The sequence below is a fragment of the Podarcis vaucheri genome, assembly GCF_965113315.1.
Source record: "Podarcis vaucheri genome assembly, chromosome: 7".
Lineage (NCBI taxonomy): Eukaryota > Metazoa > Chordata > Lepidosauria > Squamata > Lacertidae > Podarcis > Podarcis vaucheri.
In genome coordinates, this window is record NC_138765.1 from 70,906,808 (window position 1) to 70,931,478 (window position 24,671).

At 45.2% G+C, this 24,671-nt stretch overlaps 1 protein-coding gene across 2 annotated transcripts; it reads left to right on the plus strand.

Moving 5' to 3' along the window:
* The first annotated feature begins 1,418 nt into the window (after nucleotides 1-1,418).
* On the plus strand, nucleotides 1,419-22,678 carry LOC309536153 (kelch-like protein 38). Of its 2 annotated transcripts, none has more exons than XM_082230080.1 (5): nucleotides 1,419-1,525; nucleotides 2,626-2,755; nucleotides 12,212-12,290; nucleotides 13,496-13,723; nucleotides 21,080-22,678. In XM_082230080.1, exons 2-5 carry the CDS (start codon nucleotides 2,674-2,676, stop codon nucleotides 22,635-22,637), a joined length of 1,947 nt encoding a protein of 648 aa, XP_082086206.1. In that variant the 5' UTR covers nucleotides 1,419-1,525; nucleotides 2,626-2,673; the 3' UTR covers nucleotides 22,638-22,678. The 2 variants fall into 2 exon arrangements, with proteins under 2 accessions (XP_082086206.1, XP_082086207.1); XM_082230081.1 differs by having other exon boundaries at nucleotides 1,479-1,525; nucleotides 2,623-2,755.
* Nucleotides 22,679-24,671: the final 1,993 nt, after the last annotated feature.

The window sequence follows — 24,671 nt, forward strand, 5'->3', positions numbered from 1 at the left end:
CTACAAGGATGTATCTCTCAGTTTCCCTTAGTTTCTCATAGAAACCCCTGTTTCTATTTTGAGCCTGAGAATGAGGAAATGGATTGGAAGCCGTGAAAGAAGATACACTCTATGTTGTTGTGAAATCCTCCTGCATAACCTTGACACTACAGTAAGGATGAACCTAAGCACTAAATAGCATTAAAATAGCACCATGAACCACGAGAACCTAAGGAGAGCCTTCCTGAACCAGTGGTTGAACGGGTCGAGCATCCTGTTCTCACAGTGGCCAACCAGATATCTGTTTCAAGAAGCTCCCCCAAAAGGTCCTGGGCACAACAGAAACTCTCATCACTTGTGATTCCTAGCAACTGTTTTTCAGACAATGACGGCAGAATGGAGATATAGTGGCTAGTAGCCGTGTGGTACAGTGGTACCTCGGGTTAAGAACTTAATTCATTCTGGAGGTCTGTTCTTAACCTGAAACTGTACTTAACTTGAAGCACCACTTTAGCTAATGGGGCCTCCTGCTGCTGCTGCAGCGCCGCCACAGCGTGATTTCTGTTCTCATCCTGAAGCAAAGTTCTTACGCGAGGTACTATTTCTGGGTTAGCGGAGTCTGTAACCTGAAGCGTCTGTAACCTGAAGCATCTGTAACCCGAGGTACCACTGTACTTGTGACCCTTTGGATGTTGCTAGACTACAGCTTGCATGATCCCTCACCACTGGTTGTACTGGGGCTGATGAGTACTGGAGACAAACAACATCCAGAGAGTCACAGGTTTCCCAATGAAAATGTAACAGATCATGACACGCCACCCAACATTTCTTCAAAGAAAATAGTGATGTCCTACTCTTTAATAAATTTATTATTATTATTATTATTATTATTATTATTATTATTATTATTATTATTATTATATTCTAGCCACTCTAAGGAGCTTCCAACAAACATAAAAACATAATAAAATATCAAACATTAAAAAACCTACAGGGCTGTCTTCTGATGTCTTCTAAAGGTTAATTATCTCCTTGGCTCGGGGGGGGGGGGTCACATAACTCTATAACTTCCGATGAAAATAGGGACATTCTACTATACCCGCCAATATTTCTCTGATGAAAATAGGGACATCCTAAGGAAAAACAGGACATCCTGGCATCAAATCAGAAACTGGGACTGCTTCTGTAAATCTGGGACTGTCCCTGGAAAATAGGGGCACTTGGAGGGTCTGCAATGATGCTCCCCCTTTCTGAAAGAATTCATTCTGAAGCTGTTTGTTCTTGTTCTGTGGTCCATTTAAGCCCCGCCCCTCCATTCCTGAAGCCACACCTCCCCTCTCCTAATCCTTAATGAGGCTCTAGGTGTGCCCCCTCCCCACCCATGCAAGGCACACAATTGGAGAATAATGAATCAGAGCACAATAAGCAAAACAGACTATGACACCTCTGCCAGTTAGACCAATTGGAGGCTGGGTGATGCTCAGGCTGGGAGGGGCAAAGCTTGGGGGAAGGAAGATCAGGATGCACACCGGACTTCCGGACAGAGGTGGGGTTATGGAGATGTGGATTAGCCTTGTGGGTTGATAGGAATAACTGGGATGGGAGGCACATTGCAGGCCCTGTGGGGAGGGCCATGGAGCCAGTAGTTGTGTCTCAATCTGGAAAGACTCAAAGGCTTCACGTGCTGAATCTGAAGCCATGGCCTTCAGGACCCTCTCTAGAAACTTAATGGGGAGCCCAAGATCTGTTGAAGTGTTAACGTTGTGAGTCCCTCCATCCTAAGCTCAGGCTGTATATATATGTAAATAAAACCATACATGCCCTAAAGCAGGGGTCAGCAAACATTTTCAGCAGGGGGCCGGTCCACTGTCCCTCAGACCATGTTGTGGGCTGGACTATATTTTTTAAAAAGAAAATGAACGGATTTCTATGTCCCACAAATAACCCAGAGATGCATTTTAAATAAAAGGACACATTCTACTCAAGTAAAAACACACTGATTCCTGGACCGTCCGCAGGCCGGATTTAGAAGGCAATCGGGCCAGATCCAGCCCCTGGACCTTAGTTTGCCTACCCATGCTCTAAAGAATCCACAGTCTTCATGGACTTTCATTCCAAGGAAACCAAAACCTGAAAACAGACCTCTGGCACCCTTGAAGCACCTTTCTCCTTGGAGACTGGGGGACATGCAACCCATAACTAAAATATGTAACAAAACTAACACAACACACATGAATTAAAACAGGGGACTCATGTCAATAGATTGGGGCTGATCAATGTGTGAAGCAAAATGCTAGATGAGTCTTTGCAGGGATCTTCTATTCTGAGGAACTTTAGAAGAGCTCACCGGATCAAGCCAATGGCATCCTGTTCTTAACCGAGGTGAACCAAATCACCATGGGGAACCTGAGCACAGCAGTGCTCCCTGTTCCTATCATTTCCAGCAACTGACATTCAGAGGCATTACTGCATTCAACCATGGAAGCAGAGAGTAGTCACCATGACCAGTAGTCATCAATGGCCTTTTTCTGATAAACTTGCGTCTTTGCCTACATCTTGCACTTGACTGGGAGTCTCCGATTCAGATTTCTTGCCAATGACCTCTTCTCATCTTTATTCTGTGTCTTCCCTCCCCCCCACCAGCAGGAATGGCTTGCAATACAGCTTTGCTATCTGGGAGCAAGTAGGAGTGCAATGATGAATTCACCTTGGGACAGAGATGATGATACCATTGGAGAGGAGGAAGACAAGCCTTTGAATCAGTACATACGAGAGGGTAGGTCCCCCGATATCTGAGCCCACCATGGCTGGGCAAGATTTTTTTACCATCTATTTCATGTTCACTCAGAAGCAAGCCTTGTTGTGTTCAGTGGGGTTTATTTCCTAGTACAGTAGTACCTTGGGTTAAGAACTTAATTCATTCTGGAGCTCCGTTCTTAACCTGAAACTGTTCTCAACCCAAGGTACCACTTTAGCTAATGGAGCCTCCCGCTGCTGCTGCGGCGCCGCGGCACGATTTCTGTTCTCATCCTGAAGCAAAGTTCTTAATCTGAGGTACTATTTCTGGGTCTGTAACCTGAAGCATCTGTAACCTGAGGTACCACTGTAGTTATGTTTTAAGGAATGCAGCCCATAGCAATGGGTACTTTCATTTTCTTCATTTTCTTTTCCAAAATATTTTTATTGATACTTGTCTGAAGATATACAAAAAATCATATCCATTGCATAGTATACTTTTATAATACACTGAAATATTTCATCTAAAAGAGAACAGAAGTGGGAAGAATATTTTAAAAAGTGGGGGGGAGGGAGAAATAAAGGTAGAAAGAAAAAACGTTGGAAGGGAAAAGAATAGGGAGAATAGAGAAAAATAAAAAGACCTTCAGTTCTTTGTCCTGCAGCTACATATAGTATTCACACATTAACACCCGACCATTCTATCTTCTATAAACTGGTATTTTTTTCAATCTTCAAATGCAGATATTACAAGTTCATTTTCTATTTCACGCAAAAAAGTCCATAAGTTTCCAGTCCTGCATAAATGTCAATAATGATTTTTCTTTAATTAAAAACTTTTTAATGGGACGGTAACATCCATTCCATTTTTGGACCACATTACTTAATGCAGAGGTAAGAAGAAAATCAGCTTGGTGCACGTGTGTGGATTTTGGGGGTTTGTAGAGATGAATAAAAACAGACAACGAGATGTTTTCTTTCAGAGAGCTTGCGTGTGTGCCAGATGAAAGTGAGAGAGAGAGATTCTTCCCCTCCAGCCTCACAGCATCTCCTTTTATTCAAAGTTACAACAAGCATGGCCACGAATGTGCCAGTGGCTGATTGGCTCAATACAAGACAAAGAAACTGAAATCCTATTGGCTCATTTGTATGTAAGGCGGGCTTACATAGCTCCATAGATCTTTGGCACATGAAAGACAGAATGTCAGAGCTGTATTTAGACAGGCATATAAGCTCTTAATCCACCTATGACTAAGATTGATAATGTTATGACTAAGGTGTTTACTAATGTTTAGATTGTTATATAAACTCACACAATTAATTATACATTGAGGATTAACACATCATTGTGATTTACACATCATTGTGAACTAAAGGTGAACTAAAGAGAAAAAAGTGTGGTATGCAAAGAATGATATACAGAAAGATCTGTGCCAGGCACAGACCTTTAGCCTTGTGCGTGAAAGAGAGGGAGAGAAGCGTGATTGATTATAAACAGGCCTTATAGTCTGTTTTAGAAGCAAAGGGAAGATAGAAATAATTCCCAAAAATGCAGGAGGAAAGGAATATTTTACTATACTAGGCACATAGAAATAACATGTCTACATCTCCTCCTTTTTTTTCTTCTTTGCGAGGTAAGGCAACTCGGTGAATAAAGCAACAATACTTCCGGATCAGTGGTTTGCCATCAAATGCCGGAAATAATACTGCTAGGCTTGATGGGGCAAAAGTACTTCAAGATTAGTGGTGTGCCAACAAATCTCAAAATAATCCTACCCACATCTCCCCTTTTATTTTTGTTTTTTACTTACTGGTGGCGTTGCCATTTCGCATAATAGGCTGCAAGGAGCGCGCTAGGTGGTGGTGGAGGAGAGAGAAGGCGAGAAAAAAGATTTGTAAGGCTAGGAATGCATTGGAGAAAGCAACAAAACAAAATTAATATACATACAATAATAATGGTATAAGAAAAGGCATTGCGTAGCCAATTGAGATTAGGTAGCCACGCCGTCGACCACAAGGAAAAGGAATCCCAGAGTCCGGAAAATCCGATATCCTTTTTAATGTGATGAGTGAGATTTTGCAAATGAGAAATTTGCCTTTGAACGGCCTTAGAATTGTCAGTGATGTTAAAACAGCACATTTCCTTGAATTGTTCACAACCATAATGATGTACCATGAGTAGGTAGTCCAAAGTAGATTTCGACCTTAATAAACCATTGCGAAGTTCAGCTTGCTCTGTGTTGAGAAGATGGAGCGCCTTAGACGTAATATTCAGGGATTTTGCTGCAGAGCAAGCTAAAGAATTAATATTTGCGCTATTACGCACAGCCAAACCTGGAACACCTAAGAGAGAGACAGCTAAAGAGATGTATTCAGACCTGCTAGGGAGAGAGACAAGATCATCACAGTCATCAGACAATTCAACACTACGCTGATGTCTAGAGTAAGAGAAATGATGTTTTTCAGGCAATATGATAGACAGACGGCTTAAACAACAAGGTGTGCCGTGACTAATGTTTGCCGGAATGTAATTGAAAGTGTAACCTGGGCAGGACCAAAACCAGCCTGCTGGCAGTTCTGTGTACTTATATATATAAGAAATATTCACATAATCAGAGCAATTAAAGTTATTTTTGCCCATTTTCACGCAGTTCGGTCTCGTACAGTTGACCATACGTGCACAAATAGCGTTATAAGAGGCCACATATGGGGTTGTCAAATCAATAGCTAAAGGTGGGCGTTCACGCATTTGCGTTCCCCAATTGTGATAACCTTTATACCCAAGGGTACGAAGTGAATCATTTTGAGGTAGGAATGAGAAAAACCAAGTATCATTCTGTATGTCATGAGGATCATGGCAAACTGGAATGAGACAAGAGCCAAGGATATCACCAATGGCTACTTGCTGAGTAAGGCAAAATGATGAGACATTGAGCGTCCTTGCAAACGATTCCCATACATTTAACGATGTGGAATCACCAGTAGGAAGAGCTGAAGTAGAGAGAGGCAAAATTAAAATACTGAAAATGAGAATTATCATGGAATTCATATTAAGACAAGCAATGAGGGATAGAAGCTGGTTAGTAGGGCTTGCTTCCAGTTGCTGTTCTCTCCTATACTGTTCAGCTTGAAGAGAGAGCGATTTTATTTGGCCCCACGTCACTGGGGGATTGCGATGTCCCCGCTTACGAATCCTGGGGGGGCTGGACGTCACATCGTGGGTGATCTGGAGTTGGTGGTTGAATTGAGGCAATGGATCCGGAAGAACCTGTCGCCACGCCATGGTGCAGCCGAATCCAACGTGCAGGAACCCACCGAGCACCCTGTGGAGTAGAAACTGCAGCGTAACCCTTACCCCATGTAATTAATTTCACTGGTTCACTCCACTCATTGGAGGGTAGAATTTTATAGCGCACCAGTGGAGCTGGAAGAATTTCCTTTTGCTGGAAATGCTTTTGAAGACGTGTGTAAGATTGGTGATCCTGTATGGAGATATTCAAATGATTAAGAGTGAAAAGCACACTTGACAACCAACTTTCCTTTTCTGAAAGTGAGTTTGGAATGCCTGCTTTCTTTTCCTGCCTGTTCAATGCAGTTTTCAGGGTACGATGAGAGCGTTCAACTATAGCTTGACCTTGAGAATTATAAGGGATGCCAAACAGATGATGAATATCCCAAGTTTCACAAAATTTTGCAAAGCCTTTTGCACAATACGCTGGGGCATTGTCAGTTTTTATAGAATGAGGCTTGCCCATAACTGACATTGCACGAACAAGATGATTGCAAACATGTTTTACTTGCTCTCCTCTTTGAGGCGTAACCCAAAGGTAGCCAGAGTATGTGTCGACAGAGACATGTAGAAACTTCCAGGGTGAAAAAGGGGCAAAATGAGTTACATCCATTTGCCACAACTGATTTGCTTCCAGTCCACGGGGATTAACCCCAGGGCTGGGATGGCCAATCTGATTGGAGCATTGAGGACACTGCTGAATAATTGCACGCGCCTCTTCCAATGAAATTTGAAATTGGCGGCTAAGGGCTTTTGCATTTTGATGATGAAAAGCATGACTTTCTATAGGAGAGACAGGCAAAATCTTTAGCAAAGAATCTGCTTTTGCATTTCCATCTGAAATGAAACCTGGAAAAGGTTGGTGAGAGCGAATGTGCACTACAAAGAGTGGGTGAGAACGATTAGAAAGAAGCAGTTGCAAAGACAGGAAGAGACTCAACAAGTTATCATCTAATAAAGGACTTACATAACTGCCTTGCATTCTACATATGACGTTTGAAACATATAAGCTGTCAACAATCAAGTTAATTGGTTGTGAGGAAAAATAATGCAGAGCTTTTATAGCAGCTGCAAGTTCAGAACGCTGAGCAGACTTTTGTGGGAGAGTGTACAGGCTATGCCACTCCTCATTCTGTTGCCAAGCAACAACTCCTCTAGAAGGAGCCCCGTCAGTGAAAACAGTCAGGGCATTCAAAGGAACAGGGGAAATGATAGAAGAGAAAGACATAGGGAATTGCTTGCTCATTTGCAGGCGCGTATCGGGTGGAATATGACAATCCACCTGACCCACAAAATCAGCGAACGCACACTGTAAATCCATGCTAGTGGAAAGAGCTGTTTCCCATTGTTCTAAAGGCATAGGGAGAATAATTTGATTACAATCAACACCAAAAAGATGCTTACAACGTCGTCGTCCCTTGCTAATGAGCTGAGCAAGGAGATCCACTAAAGGGTTTACTGTGTTTCTTGGTGCATGATGTAAATAAAGCCATTCTAGTATATGAACTTTTGATGGACCTTTCTGAATAATTGCAGCAAAAGGTTGTACAGAATCCGTCATTATGACCAAATCAGGCATAACATTAGGAATCGCTCGATCCACCCAATGAATACGCATGAGTGCTTTCAACTGTGCAACAGTTTTGAGTTGATCAGAGTTCAAGGTGATTTGCTCACCTGGAGATTGATGGCCTTTTAAGGCTGAAAACAGTGGCCTTAGCACTTCAAGAGGGATTTTAAAATAAGGCCTTATCCAGTTAATATTTCCCAGCAATTGTTGCAGTTGTACATATTTCATTGTTTTTGAAATATGAAGTTCAGGGATTATTGGAATAGAATAACTAGCTATCATTTTATGTCCTAGATACTGAAAGGGGGGAGATTCCTGAACCTTCTCTGGAGCTATTTTTAAACCATACAAAGACAAACAGGTTATTAAATCATGTTTCCAATTGGGGGGAAGGACTGGAGAATAAAAAAGAATATCGTCCGTATAATGCTGAATCTTAAGATGTGGGTACTTAAGACGAAAGGATTGAAGTGCCTTATCCACAAAATATTGGCACATAGTGGGGGAATTTATCATGCCTTGAGGCAGAACCTTCCAGTGATATCTTTTAGATGGTGTACAATTATTTAATTCTGGAATTGTAAAAGCAAAAAATTTGCGATCCTTTTCATGCAGGGGAATAGAGAAGAAGCAATCCTGCAGATCTATTATAGCCAATTGATATGAATGTGGAATCATATTTGGATTAGGCATACCACATTGCAAAGGCCCCATGGGTTCAATGATGCTATTTATGGACCTCAGATCGTGCAAAAATCTATATTTCCCATTTTTCTTCTTAATTACGAAGACTGGGCTATTGAAAGGGCTGACAGAAGGTTCTATATGGTCAGCTAATAATTGCTGATCGACCAATTGTCTCAAAGCAATCAATTTCTCTGTAGTAAGAGGCCATTGCGGAATCCATATAGGATCAGTGGACTTCCAAGTAAGTGGAAGCACAAACTCATTCATTTATTTGAATGGATGCTTGTAATTGTTGCAACAAATCTCTTCCCCACAAATTAAGATGGATTTTGAGCACACAGGGCTGAATATATGCAATAACTTCAGAGCTATCAGGCAAAGAGACAGGCAGCCACTGTGCGCTTTTGCAAGAAGCCTGATTACCTCCCACGCCCCACACTTCAGGAGAAGTTTCAAGCGGCCAAGTTTGTTCCCAAAAATTATTCGAAATGACCGAAACATCCGCACCAGTGTCTATCAGACCCTCTAATATTTTTCCATTGATTTTATACTTACGAAGGAGTTTCTCTCTTCCAATACGTTGGGTCACAGCTAGAAGCTGAGGGGAAAAAGATAAAGAGGGCTTGTGCAGATTAGTGTCAATTGCATAAACAACATCAGGTGGTGAAGGCAGCATCACCAAATGAGCAAAGGATTCACCCTTTGTTAACTGCATGGGCATATGGCTCCAAAATTGAACCATGATTGTGCCCACATAGTCAGGAGGCAAGGCACCTGGGATGACATGAATGCCTTGTTTTGCAGCAGAAAATTTAGGTAAAATTAAACCTGTGATATTAGAAGGAAGTGGACCTGCCATTTGGCTGGCCATGATTATGATTTCACCAGGCAATGCAGTGTTTTTGGTCTCTTGATTAATCAAATCAATGGCAAATTCAGAAGGCATATTTTTAGTAACTTTTGCAGCAGCAGAAACCAAAGGCTGACAACTCTCTATTCTTTGGGGCCCGAGAGTCTGGGCCCACTGAAGTTTCCCTGTGACCTACATTGATTCGCCCAATGATAGCCTTTCCCACACTTTGGACATTTTTTGGAAGGTCTGGTCGTGGTATTTACATTATTATTCTTCTGTGCAGTCCCACCTTGGGCCTTGCACTGTTTTGCAAAATGACCTGGACGATGACAATTATAACAGTTTCCTGTTTGTATCACGGAAGCGTGAAGTGCATTGGCAAACAAAGACATTGTATGAGATTGACTCCCTACTTCCGAACACGCTTTTATCAAATCTGCAAGGGAATATGTTGAACGGCTTACGATTGATTGCAGCATTTTTCTGCAATCTGTGTTCGAGTTCTCATATGCCAATTTTTTTAGCAACTCACTTTGAGCCGTTTCATTATCAATCTGTCTACAGATAGATTCCTTCAATCTGTCCACAAATTGATGGTATGGCTCTGTATTCTGCTGTTTAACATTTACAAAAGAACTCAGTGGCTGTCCTGAGACAGGAATTTTACGAAATGCACGCTGCACGCAAGTTGCAGTGCGCTGAAGGTGTGAAGGTGACAACACGGCTTGGGCAGCCAGGGTCTCAAAAGGAGGAGCGCCGAAAAGCTGGCTTGCTGTATGCGTTTGATCAGCCAGAGCGATGGCTGCATGTTTAAATTCATTTTCAAAAACTAAAAATTGCGCTGGAGATAACATCATCCTCATCAGATCTTTCCAGTCCATCGGAATCATTGTAAAAGAGGTAGATATGCCCTCTAAAATTCCCATTACATAAGAAGATTTGAGACCTGAATCACTAATGGCTTTCCTGAGATCTTTCATGACAGCATAAGGCAATTTTTCATGATAAACTTGTAATTGCTGACCTCCAGGAGCATTTTGATAAGTGAGAGGAAAAATTAATGGCATTTCACCAGCCCATGCAGCTGTTTCTTCCAATGAAAAAAGCCCATCCTGCTTAGCCTGTAAAAGCCCAGCACGGACGGCTCCATATTGTTTTGGCAAAGCAGCATGGTCTAGAGACAAAGAGGAAGGGACAAAGGCATGCTGATTTGCTTGTTCAGGCAGAGAAGGGGGGCCGAGGGGGATGGGGGGGAATTTGTAAACTGAGAAGGAGCAGCAGCAGAAAAAACAGCAGGCTGAGCCACAACTTTTACAGCAGGGAGAGGGGGAGGGGTCTCAGAAAGCTGAGACGAAACTGGAGCAAGGGAAGGAGAAAAGGGAGGGGGATTTTGGCTAGGTGATGAAGGGGACAAAGGGGGCAAAATCAGGGGATATGGCGGGGGGGAAGTGATTTCTTCAGTTACCAGCAGTGAAGAAATTGAATGAGAAGATTGTTCTAATTTCGCTATGGCGGTAGCACACTTTTGCCACGTGAGTAGGCAGCTGATTTGGGCACGTGGCTCAGAAAATAAAATTTTGCCGATTTTCTCCCATGTGCTAATTTGCAATGTGCCTTCTGCTTTATAAAAAGGACATTGATGATTTATCTCCTGCAGCAGCTGTTCAATCTCTTTTAGAGAAATTTGGACTTTGTCTATTGTCTGTCTTACTAACGAAAGAAGCTCTTTCGCATGAGCCTTTTGCACCTTACTTAAATCCCCTCCCATACTAACGAATTAAGCGCTTTAGACTTTTCCCAGTCGGATTAGTATGAGGAATGCTTTTGGCTCTAAAGGGATCTCTTTTGGGATCTGATTACTTACCCTTCTTCAGGATCACGTCGGGGTCACCAGATGTGGATTTTGGGGGTTTGTAGAGATGAATAAAAACAGACAACGAGATGTTTTCTTTCAGAGAGCTTGCGTGTGTGCCAGATGAAAGTGAGAGAGAGAGATTCTTCCCCTCCAGCCTCACAGCATCTCCTTTTATTCAAAGTTACAACAAGCATGGCCACGAATGTGCCAGTGGCTGATTGGCTCAATACAAGACAAAGAAACTGAAATCCTATTGGCTCATTTGTATGTAAGGCGGGCTTACATAGCTCCATAGATCTTTGGCACATGAAAGACAGAATGTCAGAGCTGTATTTAGACAGGCATATAAGCTCTTAATCCACCTATGACTAAGATTGATAATGTTATGACTAAGGTGTTTACTAATGTTTAGATTGTTATATAAACTCACACAATTAATTATACATTGAGGATTAACACATCATTGTGATTTACACATCATTGTGAACTAAAGGTGAACTAAAGAGAAAAAAGTGTGGTATGCAAAGAATGATATACAGAAAGATCTGTGCCAGGCACAGACCTTTAGCCTTGTGCGTGAAAGAGAGGGAGAGAAGCGTGATTGATTATAAACAGGCCTTATAGTCTGTTTTAGAAGCAAAGGGAAGATAGAAATAATTCCCAAAAATGCAGGAGGAAAGGAATATTTTACTATACTAGGCACATAGAAATAACATGTCTACACACGTGTTAATGTGAAGCAACCACATTTGCAGCTTCCTGAAACAGTATGTAAAGCAAGGAACAGCTGTCCTTTCATGTTTGCACTTCTCCAAATGTTGGGATTTTTCTGCCAGCAAAAGGGGGGCAAAGCATTTAATATATGTATATTATAGCAAAGTGTGCATAGCAAATCATGCATAAGTATTAATAACCAGTGCTTTCCCCCCCTAAAAAAAATGTTTGGGGGTACTCTCATTTTGACTCAAGAAAACCACCATTTTATAGTTCAAATTGGGAAAAATAAATACAGTAAATGGACAAAAGTATGAAGATACTACATACAAAATGTTTAGGGATATGCGTGCCTTTGCTTTCCCCCAGGAAGGAAGCACTGTTAATAACATACCTAAAAATGCATTCTGTTTGGGAGAAATTATTTGCAAAAGTTGGGCAGCCCCCACTGGTCGCACCACTAATAAGGCTTCACTTCTGATGGCTGTCTGCTCTGTCTCATCGCACACATTCCCTCTTTTCCTATAGGGCTGAATCACCTTCGCCAGGAACAGCTCCTCTGCGACACAACCATCGTGGCCAAAGGCGAACGGTTCCCCTGTCACAGGTATTTATTTATACATTTTGGGGTTACTATTTGTCATGCAGGCAAAGGGCCTGCTCTGGGTTTAGAAGGGCCCCTGGGCAAGACACTCTCCATGTGGTTCCCTCTGCATGTGACTGGATCTCATCACCACCTGCTCCTCTTCCTTGTAATTACAGTGGTACCTCGGTTTATGAACAGGCCTGTTTACGAACTATTTGGTTTATGAACTCTACAAAACCAGAAGTGGTGTTCTGGTTTGTGAACTTCACCTCGGTATGGAAGCCAAATGATGGAAGGGTACTGGTGGCGGGAGGCCTCATTAGGGAAAGCGCGCCTCGGTTTAAGAACAGATTTGGTTTAAGAACGGACTTCAGGAACGGATTAAGTTCGTAAACCGAGGTACCATTGTACCACCACATGCATGCTTACTTGGACTCCAAATCAATTCAGTCTAGCCAGCATGCCTCATGGTCAGGCATGATAGGAGTTGTAGTTGTAGCAACATCGGAAGGTCCTTGGGACTTGACATCCCTGGTTTAGGGCAACTCACACAGAATGCCCTGTTGACATTCTTTGCTATATAGCTCTTTCCAGCATAATCCTGGAAATTCTTGTGCTAAGCTTCCTAGATCTACTCGCATTGGGTCATTGGGTCACTCTCTACCATGGTTGAAACAGCATCCATGTACTCATGAGGTATGGGGTGGTTTGGGTGCTGGGCTCCTGTTCCCATCAGCCATAATCACTATGAGGTTTTTCCTACAACCAAGTGGGCATATACATTTTATGAAACATCAAACAAAATAAATTATGGGACCTGTAGTCCACCAACATCTGGAGGTTCTTAGGCCTCCCCATCCCCAGTTTAGGGGAACTCCTATAGAATCAAACAATGGTCAGAAGTGGGGTCATCATTCTTTTTTTTTTCAGGCTACAAGAGGCTGCTATAATTAGAAACAAAATATGGGAGCTGGTAGACACAGGAACATTAGAAACTGCCTTATGCTAAGTCAGACCTTTGGTCTATCTACATCAGGGTTGCCTACACTGTGAGTCAATGCTTTTAAACTCGCTCATAAATGGTTTGGAGTTAGGGCTGAGCAGTGAGGTAGCCCAAGTCTGCTGACAGAGATTCCACATGGTTCAAGGTAGCTAAGGAATGCTGAATTAGAGATTGATACCCTGACCTCCTAATGTTGACACATCCCTCCCTTCCTGTCGTTTAGGATGCTCCTTGCTGCCATCAACCCCTACTTCCGAGCCATGTTCTCCAACTCCTTCCGGGAGTCAAAGGATGGAGAGGTTCTGCTGCAAGACATGGAGCCCTCCGTTGTCCAAGCTGTGGTGAACTATTTCTACACGGAGGAGATTGCAATCGTGCCGGAGATGGCCCAAGACCTGTTTGTAGCAGCCAGCAGGCTTCAAATCCTTCCACTGCTCGAGAGTTGCTCTAGGTAATCCCTAAATAATGCTGCGTCTTTGAACATTGGAATCCTCTTTACTGCCTTATACCAAGTTAGACCATTGTTCCATCTATCTCAGTATTGTCTCCACTGGCTGGCAGCAGCTCTCGAGCGTTTTCAGAGTGAGGTTTCTTCTGACCTTATCTGGAGATGCTGGGATCAAACCTTGGACTTGATGCTCTGAGCTATGTTCCATCCCTAAATATGAAGCAAGATTCTAGTCCTCCCATTTGTGAACAAAGGGCCGGCTTAATCAGGAAGCAGCTTTACAGTGAGTCAAATCAGTGACTGTCTAGCTTTGTACTGTGAACAGTGGGTGGCAGTGATTGCTCTCCTGGGTTTCAGGCAGCAGTCTCTCCCAGACCTACCTGAAGATGCTGGGGATTGAATCTGGGATCTTTCACTTGCAAAACAGATCCTCCAGCCCTGGGCAATGGCCCCTTAGTGGGAAATGCCCATCTTGTTTTGTATCGCTTGTCCAGGGAGTGACCTGTGCAACTCACTCCGTTTGTTCTCAGGTAGGGAATTTATTAAGTAAAAAGGCAACCAATGTTCAAGCAAAATGATACCCATCTTAGAATCATAGAATCATAGAATCATAGAATCATAGAGTTGGAAGAGACCACAAGGGCCATCGAGTCCAACCCCCTGCCAAGCAGGAAACACCATCAGAGCACTCCTGACATATGGTTGTCAAGCCTCTGCTTAAAGACCTCCAAAGTAGGAGACTCCACCACACTCCTTGGCAGCAAATTCCACTGTCGAACAGCTCTTACTGTCAGGAAGTTCTTCCTAATGTTTAGGTGGAATCTTCTTTCTTGTAGTTTGGATCCATTGCTCCGTGTCCGCTTCTCCGGAGCAGCAGAAAACAAACTTTCTCCCTCCTCTATGTGACATCCTTTTATATATTTGAACATGGCTATCATATCACCCCTTAACCTCCTCTTCTCCAGGCTAAACATGCCCAGCTCCCTTAGCCGTTCCTCATAAGGCATCGTTTCCAGGCCTTTGACCATTTTGGTTGCCCTCCTCTGAACACGTTCCAGTTTGTCAGTGTCCTTCTTGAATTGTGGTGCCCAGAACTGGACACAGTACTCCAGGTGTGGTCTGACCAGAGCAGAATACAGTGGCACTATTACTTCCCTTGATCTAGATGCTATACTCCTATTGATGCAGCCCAGAATTGCATTGGCTTTTTTAGCTGCCGCGTCACACTGTTGGCTCATGTCAAGTTTGTGGTCAACCAAGACTCCTAGATCCTTTTCACATGTACTGCTCTCAAGCCAGGTGTCACCCATCTTGTATTTGTGCCTCTCATTTGTTTTGCCCAAGTGCAATACTTTACATTTCTCCCTGTTAAAATTCATCTTGTTTATTTTTGCCCAGTTCTCTAATCTGTCAAGGTCGTTTTGAAGTGTGATCCTGTCCTCTGGGGTGTTAGCCACCCCTCCCAGTTTGGTGTCATCTGCAAATTTGATCAGGATGCCCTTGAGTCCATCATCCAAGTCGTTGATAAAGATGTTGAATAAGACCGGGCCCAAGACAGAACCCTGTGGCACCCCACTAGTCACTCTTTTCCAGGATGAAGAGGAACCATTGATGAGCACCCTTTGGGTTCGGTCAGCCAGCCAGTTACAAATCCACTGAGTGGTAGCATAGTCAAGACCGCATTTTACCAGCTTCTTTACAAGAATATCATGGGGCACCTTGTCAAATGCCTTGCTGAAATCAAGGTAGGCTACATCCACTGCGTTCCCTTCATCTACCAGGCTTGTAATTCTGTCAAAAAACGAGATCAGGTTAGTCTGACATGACTTATTTTTCAGAAATCCATGCTGACTATTGGTGATCACAGCATTCCTTTCTAGGTGCTCACAGACTGTTTGCTTAATGATCTGCTCCAGAATCTTCCCTGGTATTGATGTCAGACTGACTGGGCGGTAATTATTTGGGTCCTCTCTTTTCCCCTTTTTGAAAATAGGGACAACATTTGCCCTCCTCCAGTCTGCCGGGACTTCGCCTGTTCTCCAGGAATTCTCAAAGATGACTGCCAGTGGTTCTGAGATCACATCTGCCAGTTCTTTTAATACTCTTGGATGCAGTTCATCTGGCCCTGGAGACTTGAATACATCTAAACTAGCCAAATATTCTTGTACCATCTCCTTAGTTATTCTGGGCTGTGTTTCCTTTGCTGAATCATTTGCTCCAAATTCTTCAGGTTGGGCATTGTTTTCTTTATCGGAGAAGACTGAGGCAAAGAAGGCATTGAGGAGTTCAGCCCTTTCTGTGTCCCCTGTTTGCATTTCACCATCTTCTCCTCTGAGTGACCCCAGTATAGTAAACTTCAGAAGAGCATGATCACTCGCGCCTAATGATCCTTCCACTTCTACCCCACTAACCAGGTCATCAACATTGGTTAGGACCAGATCTAAAATGGCTGTTCCTCTTGTTGCTTCTCCCACTTTCTGGACAATGAAGTTGTCTGCAAGGCCAGTGAGGAATCTGTTTGACCTTATGCTCTTGGCTGAGTTTGACGTCCAACAAATATCTGGGTAATTGAAGTCCCCCATTACTACTATCTCCCTTCCTTTTGCATGCTTGGCCATCTGTTCCAGGAAGGCATCATCTATGTCCTCCGTTTGGCTTGGGGATCTATAGTAAACTCCCACAATGAGGTCTCTGTTATTCTTCTCTCCCTTAATTTTGACCCAAATGCTCTCACTTTGGCTTTGAGGATCTAAATCGTGGATCTCTTCACAGGTATACACATCCCTGACATATAACGCCACTCCTCCTCCTTTCTTGTCTGGTCTGTTTCTCTGAAATAGATTGTATCCCCCCATTATTACATTCCAATCGTGGGACTTATCCCACCAGGTTTCAGTGATGCCTATTATGTCATATTTAGTTTGCTGTACCAAGAGCTCAAGCTCATCTTGTTTATTTCCCATGCTTTGCGCATTAGTGTACAGACATTGAAGTCCATTAATCATTCCCCCGTGTCTCTTATTTAAGGATTTTTTCCTCCCACCACTAGGTCCGCGTGCTGTTTGCTCCATTTGGTCTATGACATTTGGATGATCATCTTCATTAATTGATAGACTCCTACCTTCAGGAGCACTGTCTCCCTCCCCCACATTAGTCAGTTTAAAGCCCTCCTGATGAGGTTTCTGAGATTTTTTGCAAAAACATTTCTCCCAACCGTTGTGAGATGCAGCCCATCACTTGCCAGAAGTCCATCTTCAAGAAACTGCAGTCCGTGATCTAAGAATCCAAACCGTTCCTGTTTACACCATTTGCGAAGCCAGCTGTTCACTTCCACTATTTTCCCCTCTCTCCCTGGGCCACGTCGTTCAACTGGGAGGACAGATGAGATGACAATTTGTGCATTTAGTTGCTTCAATTTCCTGCCGAGAGCCTCGTAGTCTCTTTTGATCTTCTGGAGGCTATTGCTTGCAGTGTCGTTGGTTCCCACATGAACCAAGAGGAAGGGGTATTTGTCAGTGGGTTTTATGATTCCTTGCAGTCGTTCAGTTACATCTTGGATCTTAGCCCCGGGGAGACAGCACACTTCCCGAGACATCTTGTCAGGCCCACAGATCACTGCTTCTGTTCCCCTCAGTAGGGAATCCCCTATCACCACTACACGCCTCCTCTTGGGTTTGGTCGGGGTTCTTCCGTGAGCTGTCCGTTCTGAGGTCGCCTGCACATTCCCTGAGGACTGACTTTGCTGCTCGTCTTCATATACCTGATCGACTGTAATGAGGGAGAGATCCTCAAATGGAGTCTGCCCTTCGTCTTCCATGCTAGGGGAGAGGACCTCAAAGCGATTGTGTATTTCTAAGCAATCAGAGTGAACCCTGGGCCTCCTACTTCTTTGAGTCACGTTTCTCCATATATCTGGCTCCTGTGTTGGTGAACTAGACTCCTTCTCAGGGGAGTCCCCTGTCTCCTCCTTGGTGGAGACGGTGTGCTCTGTTGCTTCCAAGAAGAGCTCCAGCTCTCTAATTCTTTGGAGCGTAGCTACACGTTCCTCCAGTTGCTGGATTTTGTCTTTTAAGAGGGCAATCAACATGCAATTGCTGCAGGTAAAGCTGCCTGCAACCTTTGGCAAGATGGCAAACATTGCGCAGGAATCGCAGGCGACTGCAGCTGTTCCCTCCCCTTCCATCCTGAGATCGTGTCGTTGGGGTTGGCTACAGAGGTCCTCCATCATAAAAAGCTTGAAGACAGGACAAATAACTTCCCTCACACAAAAAAAACCTAGATCTCCCTCAACAAACGTTTGAGACTAGCTCCCCTAAATCTAAAAGATGGATCTAACTGCGCGCGCTGGTAGGCGCGCGCCGCTGCCCTACAAACTCTGATAAGCTCCTCCCACAGCTAATCCCCTGCCTCAACAGAAACCCTGCCCCCTCTGACCTTTACACAGGGAAAACAGCTAATCAGCCTCAAAGAAACACACAGACACAAGAAAACCCTTTTTGCTCCTTCTTCAACTGATGCCCTACAAACTCTGATAAGCTCCTCCCACAGCTAATCCCCTGCCTCAACAGAAACCCTGCCCCCTCTGACCTTTACACAGGGAAAACAGCTAATCAGCCTCAAAGAAACACACAGACACAAGAAAGCCCTTTTTGCTCCTTCTTCAACTGATGCCCTACAAACTCTGATAAGCTCCTCCCACAGCTAATCCCCTGCCTCAACAGAAACCCTGCCCCCTCTGACCTTTACACAGGGAAAACAGCTAATCAGCCTCAAAGAAACACACAGACACAAGAAAACCCTTTTTGCTCCTTCTTCAACTGATGCCCTACAAACTCTTCATTGATTCTACTGCAATAAAGGACGGTTCCATAAAGGGATGGGAACTGTAATGAACACAGGGTCTTTTCAGCTTTCATGCCACCTCACAATCACCCAATTAATTAGACAAGGCACATCACATTTGCCGTACAATTATTGCCATGTTGTCCATTACATGTCAGCTAAGCCAGTGGCGGGTGGCAGGATGCGGGTGGTGCTGTGGGTTAAACCACAGAACCTAGGGCTTGCTGATCAGAAGGTCAGTGGTTCAAATCCCCGCGACGGGGTGAGCTCCCGTTGCTCGGTCCCTGCTCCTGCCAACCTAGCAGTTCGAAAGCACATCAAGTGCAAGTAGATAAATAGATACCATTCCAGCAGAAAGGTAAACGGTGTTTCCGTGCACAGCTCTGGTTCACTAGAAGTGGCTTAGTCATGCTGGCCACATGACTGTACGCCGGCTCCCTCGGCCAGTAAAGCGAGATGAGTGCCGCAACCCCAGAGTCGTCTGCAACTGGACCTAATGGTCTGGGGTCCCTTTACCTTTACCTAAGCCAGTGACATGACATCTTTATGAATCGGCCAAGTTAACGGCACAGGTTGGTCAGTAGTACAAGCCGATCAGAACAGTAAACAGGAGCAGATTGCACGGAAAGTGTATCTCCATCTTCTCTGCCTGTAATTGATGTGAAAGGAGGACCCCTTTGTAATAAGGCCTTTCTACCTCTTGTGTAACTACAGACAACCCCTGATTTGCGTGGTAGTTGCATTCCCGGTCATTGCGTGTGATGGTGGAGCATGCATAAGCCCACTCCTCCCTGTTATGCCCCTGCCCCACCTCCTTCTGCCTCCTGTTCCACCCTCTTTTCTGGCTGCTTCCGGGTTGCCGCAATACACACTTGCATGGCCGTGCGTCAATTGGACTCACATAAATTGGTTGTTGCCTGTATGTTCAAGCTATTGCAGATTCTGGGGAAGTGGAATATTAGGATACAAAGACATTCCCTTCTCAAATCAAGTGCACTTCCACCACATGCTTAAGCAATAGGGTACATTTTTCTCAGTTTCTTGATTTTCCAACCATCAGTTTGCCCCATTTCCATATCAAAATTTCTTTTTATAAGCTTGCGGGAAAATTGGCAGACCTTTTTTTAGTGCCTTTCTCCTAGGTATATGCATTTTGGTACGCAATTCTGTAAGCATTTTTTTCCTTTTCTTTTGCAAGCAATAATGTAGATGCTTCCCTTTTGACTGGAGAACTGCTTCACACAATTGTTGAAAAATGGCTATGTTTTCACATTGCCTTTAGATTCAAGAAGTGTAGATTAGGTAGATTGACTTTAAAGCGTGAACGAAAGTAATTTCTCCCCCATGAGTCAGGAGTGCCATCTGCAGGGCTCATGCACAATTCCAGATAAGATGTAGTGTGCCAAAGAGTTGCATTCATATTATTCAGCCTGAACACTTGGATTTTGCTATTATATTCTGATTACAGGCACAGAGTGGTTTCATAGTCAACCCCTCTTCCCAGGAAACTCTAGGAATTATTGCTCTGGGAGGGGAATAATGCTCTCTTAACAACTCTCTCAGTTTTTAAATACATTTTATTTATAGATTTTTCAAAAAAACAAAACAAAAATAAAGTGTACAACTTTTTCAAATTAACATTCAATTAGTATTTGAATTCCCTTCCAGCCCTCCATGGTTTCCCCAATTTTTCTAATATTGCTGTATATTATAATTATTCTATATATTACCTCCTCCACAGTATTCTCAGATATGTATTTTACTGCTGTTCTTACTCTAAACCTGCTTGTGTTTCAACATGTTTACAATGATTTTTTTTAGATGACTTTAAAAAAAAATCATTGTAGCTGTTGCTACAATGATTTTTTTTAAAAGTCATCTACAAACATTTTCCAATCCTGCTGAGAAACAGTCTCATCTTGATCTCTAATTTTACTAGTTAGATTTGCTAATTCAGCATATTCCATCAGTTGGGTCTCCTAACAACTCTCAGCACCCTTAACAAACTGCACTTCCTAGGTTCTTTTTGGAGAAACTGTTTAAATTCTCCCGATGCTGCTTTAAATAATATTGTGCAGATGTGGCCATATGCATCTTGTCTAGCTCATCTTCAGCAGCAGTGTGTCCTTTTTTAGCTGTGGTCTAAACCACTGAGCCTCTTGCGCTTGCCGATCAGAAGGTTGGTGGTTTGAATCTCCACGACGGAGTGAGCTCCCATTGCTCTGTCCCAGCTCCTGTCAACCTACCAGTTTGAAAGCAGACCAGTGCAAGTAGATAAATAGGTACCACTGTGGCAGGAAGGTAAATGGCGTTTCCATATGCTCTGGTTTCTGTCATGGTGTCCCGTTGTGCCAGAAGTGGTTTAGTCATGCTGGTCACATGACCCGGAAGGCTGTCTGTGGATAAATGCTGGCTCCCTCAGAGCTTGAAAGTGAGATGAACCCCATAGTCACCTTTGACTGGACTTAACCATCCAGGGATCCTTTACCTTTTTACCTTCCCATCTTTCCGCCCCAGATACCTCTTGGAACACATCTCCCCAGAGAACTGCCTTTCGCTCTACCAACTGGGCTTCGCACACAGCGACCCTGAGCTCCTCCAAAAAGCCAAGGCCCTGGTCAACCTGCACTTCAAGCGCCTCTCCATCGAAGACAAGACCTTCACCGACTTGAACCCCAGTACCCTCATTAGCATCCTCTCCTTGCACAGTCTGGTGGTCTCTTCTGAACTCACCGTCTACCGGGCCGTGTGGCGCTGGGTGACGGCCAAGAGCAAGAGCGAGAGCGAGAGCCGCCTGCCGTTCCTGGGGCAGCTCCTGACGCATGTGCGCCTCCCGCTCTTGACCCAGGAGGAGCTGAGGGTGGTCCAGTCCGAGCTGATGTGCCACAGGGACGTCCGCCTGCAGTGGAAGCGCTTCAACCGCCAGGAGAGGCTGCAGCACAGCGGAGGCCTGCGAAGAGGGATGTACTCCACCTGCATCATCTGCGTGGACCTCTTCAACATGGAAGGCCCAGAACTGAAGACCAAGGACTTCCAGGTCGGCTGCTTCGACCCGCAGGCTGAAACGTGGGAAAAAATGCCCCTGTTGAAATGCCTGTATTGCGCCCGCTGTGTGGCCGTCGGGGACAAGCTGTACGTCACCGGAGGGGTCCACACGGACGGCTCTTATTCGGACACGATGCACGAGTACAGCCCCTTAAGGGGTCGCTGGACTCAGCTCCCTTCCATGTCTGTGGCCAGGGCCTCCCACGGCTTCCTCGCCTGCAACCAGCAGCTGTTCGCCATAGGTGGCTGGTGCAAGTATGAGGACTACCTCGACACAGCGGAGTGCTTCGACTTGGAGAGAAAGTTCTGGGCCCCGATTAAAAGGATGCCTTTTGCGCTCAGCCACTTTGCCTCGGCGGCACTCAGGAACAAGCTCTATCTGGTCGGCGGCGTCACAAACACCGTCGGCTCATGGTACGCTTCCCAGAAGGTCCTGATCTACGAAGTAAGCTTTGACACGTGGAGTCAAGTGTACCTGGACCACGAGTGCTACTGGTCTGGTGCTGTGGCCATGAACAACGGGATCTATGTGATCGGGGGCTACGTCCGGAGCCGGACGAGGCACAACCAGCGCTGGTCGGAAACAGGGAACCTGCGCTGCACCCGGAAGTGCTTCTTTCTGGGGGAAGATGGCCAGTTGGACAGGAGAGTCACTATCCCCAGGCTGCCCATAGAGCTGGCGGGGGCCGGTGTGGTGCGATGGAAGCACCGCATTTACGTGCTGGGTGGGGAGAACACCTACATGTATAACAACCTGGAAGGAGAGAACGAAGAGGAATATTATAACACTCTTTACTACTGGGAACTCGGAGCCCCTAAGTGGGTCCAGTGCCAGGAGAGGCTGCCATTCACCAGCTGGGGACTCAGCGGCTTTGGCTGCACCACCATGAAGGTCCCCAAAAAGCCCATCCTAGAGCTTTTCCGAAAGACGTCGGTTGCACTGACAGCCATAGAGGTGGGGAGGCTCACAGACAGCTTGCAAAGTGGTTTCTGCAGCAATGATCTGCCTGAGAAACCTGAAGGCACTTAACTCCCGAGAGGTATAGAACACAAGGACCAGTCATTACCTACTTACTTGTGTTCAGTTTTTTATTTGTAATTTGTATGATTTTCCATCTAAGTGGTGTAAGAGAGGGCCGGGGAACCTCAAACCCAGGGGTAGGGTTGCCACCTTTGCTCGGGCAAAATACAGGATAGGATAGCGGGCTGGGTTGTGGGCTGGGTGGGGTGGCAATTGTCCCTGCCCCCTGGTGCTGAAATGACTTTAAAGCAATCAGTTGCATTCTATTGCAGCCAACCCTGATGCCACTCTGGAATTTGTCACACGCAGACACACGTGCTCATGAATTTGCAAACCTGTCTCTGCTTTGCTACACAGAGCTTTCAAACACATCCAGTACTATACGTTCAGGCCAGGACAAAAATAAATAAATAGTCGGGCATATTCTGATGAGGAAACAGGCTTTGTTCCACATGTTACGCTTCTGAAGGAAAGAAAAACATTGGGAGTGGAGGGCAAGCCTTATGGGGAGCTACTTCTCCCTCACCCTCCTCTCTCAAATATCCTGTAGATAACTATGTCAATAACTGGGGCTTCTGAGTTACACTGACACAAAACCGCTTGTTTCTAGAATCTCGGAACCTGTTTCTCTCTGAGGAACGCAGTGGTGTAGCATGGGTTGCCAGAGCCCAGGGCTACTTAAAGGGGGGAATGGAAGGGATGGAACTGGGTGGAGTATGCATGTGTATTCAACTGCTTAACAGTACCTGCGTTATCCAGGAGATTGCAGCCACAGAAATAAGAAGAGTCATTCCATTGTCTGGAGAGGTCATTTCCTGGTTTACATGGAGAAGCATGGAGCCCAGTGATGGATGCATGCAGCTGTATCGAGGTAGCACCAAGTGTTGAAATTTTGCGCCTGTAACAATTTTGCACCCGGGGCAACTGCCCCTATGCCCACCCCCATGCTGCACCACTGGAGGGATGCGGCCCGACACTCCCAGGCTGCAGCTCTTTGGATAGGCACCTTAACATAGGCGCCGACTCCATGGGGCTTGAGGGGGCTCGAGCCCCCTCAAAAAATTTTTTTGGGGGGCTCAGCCCCCCCAATAATCTCGGGCGGGCGCCCTTCCAGCAGAGCGCCGCCGCCGCCCCCTGCCTCCTCCTCACCTGCTCCTTCGCCAGCCAGCCAGCCGCGCGCCCTAATCGGAGGCACTGCCGGAAATCCCGCGAGAACAGGGGAATCCCGACTGGCCACACCTCCCAGCCAGCCAATCGGCTGGCTGGGGGGCGTGGCTTTCCCTATTTAGGGCCGGAGCCACTTTATTTGCATATTCATGAGCTTATTTATTATTCATGAGCTTTCCCGGGCCCCCCCAATATTTTTTCTAAGTCCGCGTCCCTGCACCTTAACCCATGCCGAAGGTGTAGGGGACTGGAAGGTACAACATGAAAGCCTTGCCCTCGTTTGCTCCTCCTTGGAGGTGGGATAAGGAGAGGGGGTGAGGAGAAAAAAAGGAAAGGAAAGAAACAAGAGGCAGGGAGGGAGGGAGAGAGAATGTGTGCACACAGAAATAGGGGAAATACAGGACAAACTGTCCTGTATTGAATCAATACCTAGCATAGAATTTTACAAGGGACAATCTGGTATTATACAGGATGGGTGGCAACCCTACTAAGAGGCCATGTGTACCCCTCTAGGCCTCTAGAGCCAGTGTGGTGTAGTGGTTAAGAGCGGCAGTCTCGTAATCTGGGGAACCGGGTTCGCGTCTCCGCTCCTCCACATGCAGCTGCTGGGTGACCTTGGGCCAGTCACACTTCTCTGAAGTCTCCCAGCCCCACTCACCTCAAAGAGTGTTTGTTGTGGGGGAGGAAGGGAAAGGAGAATGTTAGCCGCTTTGAGACTCCTTCGGGTAGTGATAAAGCGGGATAGCAAATCCAAATCATCCTCCTCCTCTTCCTCCTCCTTCTCCTACTCCTCCTCCTCCTTTGCCTGGCGCTTGTGACTCTCTCCAGACCACAACCCCTCTCCAGCCACGCAAGCTTTCCCCAGGCCACTCCCCT

What these genes read in the sequence shown, in the direction of transcription:
- LOC309536153 (XM_082230080.1), top strand. Translation starts at nt 2,674, where the DNA reads ATGATGAATTCACCTTGGGACAGAGATGATGATACCATTGGAGAGGAG. An exon ending in GAATCAGTACATACGAGAGG is followed by an intron (nt 2,756 to 12,211) that starts GTAGGTCCCCCG and finishes CTTTTCCTATAG; the next exon opens with GGCTGAATCACCTTCGCCAG. An exon ending in GAACGGTTCCCCTGTCACAG is followed by an intron (nt 12,291 to 13,495) that starts GTATTTATTTAT and finishes CCTGTCGTTTAG; the next exon opens with GATGCTCCTTGCTGCCATCA.